The following is a 2270-nucleotide window of genomic DNA, read 5'->3' as shown; positions in this document are numbered from 1 at the left end:
CGCTGCTGTGCCCGGGGCTGGGCGGGGCCTGCCTGGACAGCCACAGAGCCTTCGTGGTCAAGTACGCCCTGCACGAGGACCTGGACCTGAGCTCCCACTACGACAACGCCGAGGTCACCTTGAACGTTTCCCTGGGAAAAGAATTCACAGAGGGAAATTTGTACTTCGGGGAGTTCAACCAGGTACTGAGCACGTCCCACTCACCCCTCAGCTGCCAGGCATCCACCGTGTCCTACAAAACAATTCACTTCTGACAGCCAGACCTGCTCTGTCCCTTCCCCATGGCTTGGTTATACAGGAGCCTCTTTTGCTGCAATATTCCCATATCCAATCTCTATATTCAGTATTTTAAAGAGAGGGCAGATGCAGCTTCAGAGTAGAAACTGGAGTGAGGCAGACCATCCCCTTTCCACATCTGTGAGCAGGGAGGTGCTGAGGGAGAGATTTATTTCAGATGTGACTTCAACCTACATCTCTAGCACCTGTTTTTAGGGCAAGAGAAGGGTAGAAGCTCTCACACAGGTTTTTTTTTTTTTGCTTGAATCTCTCTCGATTCCCTCTGAACTTGGCCCTGGGAATGAGCGTTTGCCCTCTCCATGGTGCTGCTCCCTGGGTGCTGTGGGCAAGAGGTGACAAATTTCAACCACTTGAGGGCTTTTGTGACACAAATCCCCTGCCTTTGCAGGATCCCAGCCCGGTGCCCCAGTACATCGAGGTGGAGCACGTGTGGGGCCGGGGGCTGCTGCACCGAGGGGGGCAGGTGCACGGGGCGCTGCCCATCGCCTCGGGGGAGCGCTGGAACCTCATCGTGTGGATGAGATCATCGGCCATCCGCAACCGCCTGTGCCCCATGTGCCGCAGGAAACCCGAGCTGGTGGAGGCCGAGGGCTTCGGGGACGGCTTCACCGAGGGGGAGGAGCAGCCCCAGACCGTCAGTGTCTGTGCCCTGGGCTAGCACGGGGGAATTGCCCGCGCCGAGCTGCGCAAAGCTCCTCCCTGACCTCCCAGGCTGCACAAGGAGCAGCTCTGACCTTGGGAAGGGATGCAAAGCCGGCCCTGCCAGGATTCCAGCTGGAACTCGGCTCCTGGGGGCTCAGGCTGGGGCTGCAGGACTCTGCAAGCACAGAAACCCCAGCTCTGATTCCCTGCAGGAGCTCTCTCAATATTCCCAAGTGCACCAGGAAAGCAGCTAAAGCTCCTTAGCCTCTCTGCCAGCAGCAGCACCCCAGGTCCCTCTGGAAATGGGGCAGAATGGGACAATAAACCAATTCTGGGCTGTTCTCAGGGCTCCTGTCCTCTGCCAGGGCCTCCTGTCTCTTTGTGCTGCTGAGTGGGCAGGGAGGATCTGCGCAGGAATGAGATCCAGGTGTTCCTAGTGAGCTGCTGGGAGTTGCCATCACTGCATGTTTGTCTAACCCCGGCTCAGAACAATCCCCCAGGAGCAGCACTGATCCCCCAAGGGGGCTGAGAGATCTCCCAAGGCTCCTTGGGAGCACAAACTTCCCTTTCAAAGGTTTTGTGAACCTTATTAAGCAGAGGCAGAGCTCTGGGAGCCCCCTGCAGCACAGCAGAAGTTCCCAGAGGAGGATGAGATGCACATTTAACTTTACTTTAGTTACATGAGCCAGTGAAAATATAAAATAACTCTGCCAAGCTGGGTGCAGCAGCAGACGAGGCCTGGGGCTGCTGAATTTGGCCCCGAGATCCCCCAGGAGCTGATGGATTGGAAGGGTTGAGGCTTTCCCCTCCTTCCTTCCAGCTGGCTGAAAGCTTGTGACTCTTCCATCTCCTAAGCAAACTAAAAAAGCCAAATATCGTCTGATTCCTCTGTGGAATATTAACTCGATATTCGATAGATGCTGCTGAATGCACGAGGGGCTTTCCCATGGATGTGTTCAGTGCACTAATTAGAGCACAAGGGCAGTCACATCGGTAATTGTGGAGGGCCGAACTGTGAGCAGCTCACACAAAAGTTGCTCACTGAGCTCTCCCCGCGGCCCCGCTGGATTTCAGCACAGGGCGCTGATGAGCTGCTCATTAGCAAAGCTCATTAAAATTACACCGGGGGAAGGAAACCGGCGGTTGTATCTGAGCGAGGAGTCGCTACCAAGAAACGCAGTCTCGAAGCCTTTACCTCGTTCACTGGCGAACGCGAGCGCTCCCGATCTGCTCGAATCCACCCCAAAAACGGAGCTGCGGCCCGGGCGAGGCGGCCCCCGGAACCAAAGAGCGCGGCCCGGCTGCCGCCCGGCCCCGCGCGGCGGACGGAG

The 2270-nt window shown here is 56.9% G+C and overlaps 1 protein-coding gene across 1 annotated transcript in view; it reads left to right on the top strand.

The window, feature by feature from the left end:
- The window catches only part of OGFOD2 (2-oxoglutarate and iron dependent oxygenase domain containing 2), a gene marked incomplete at its 5' end in the record, with an annotated part of 4706 nt that extends 3426 nt beyond the window's left edge, over positions 1–1280 (top strand). Inside the window, 2 exons of the mRNA XM_031059525.1 lie at positions 1–182; positions 686–1280. Of these exons, the coding sequence (XP_030915385.1) occupies positions 1–182; positions 686–955 (452 nt within the window). The remainder of the gene's footprint in view (positions 183–685) is intronic.
- Positions 1281–2270: the final 990 nt, after the last annotated feature.

The sequence above is a fragment of the Geospiza fortis genome, unplaced genomic scaffold (assembly GCF_000277835.1).
Source record: "Geospiza fortis unplaced genomic scaffold, GeoFor_1.0 scaffold145, whole genome shotgun sequence".
Classification (NCBI taxonomy): domain Eukaryota; kingdom Metazoa; phylum Chordata; class Aves; order Passeriformes; family Thraupidae; genus Geospiza; species Geospiza fortis.
This window is presented reverse-complemented; position numbering and strand designations above follow the sequence as displayed.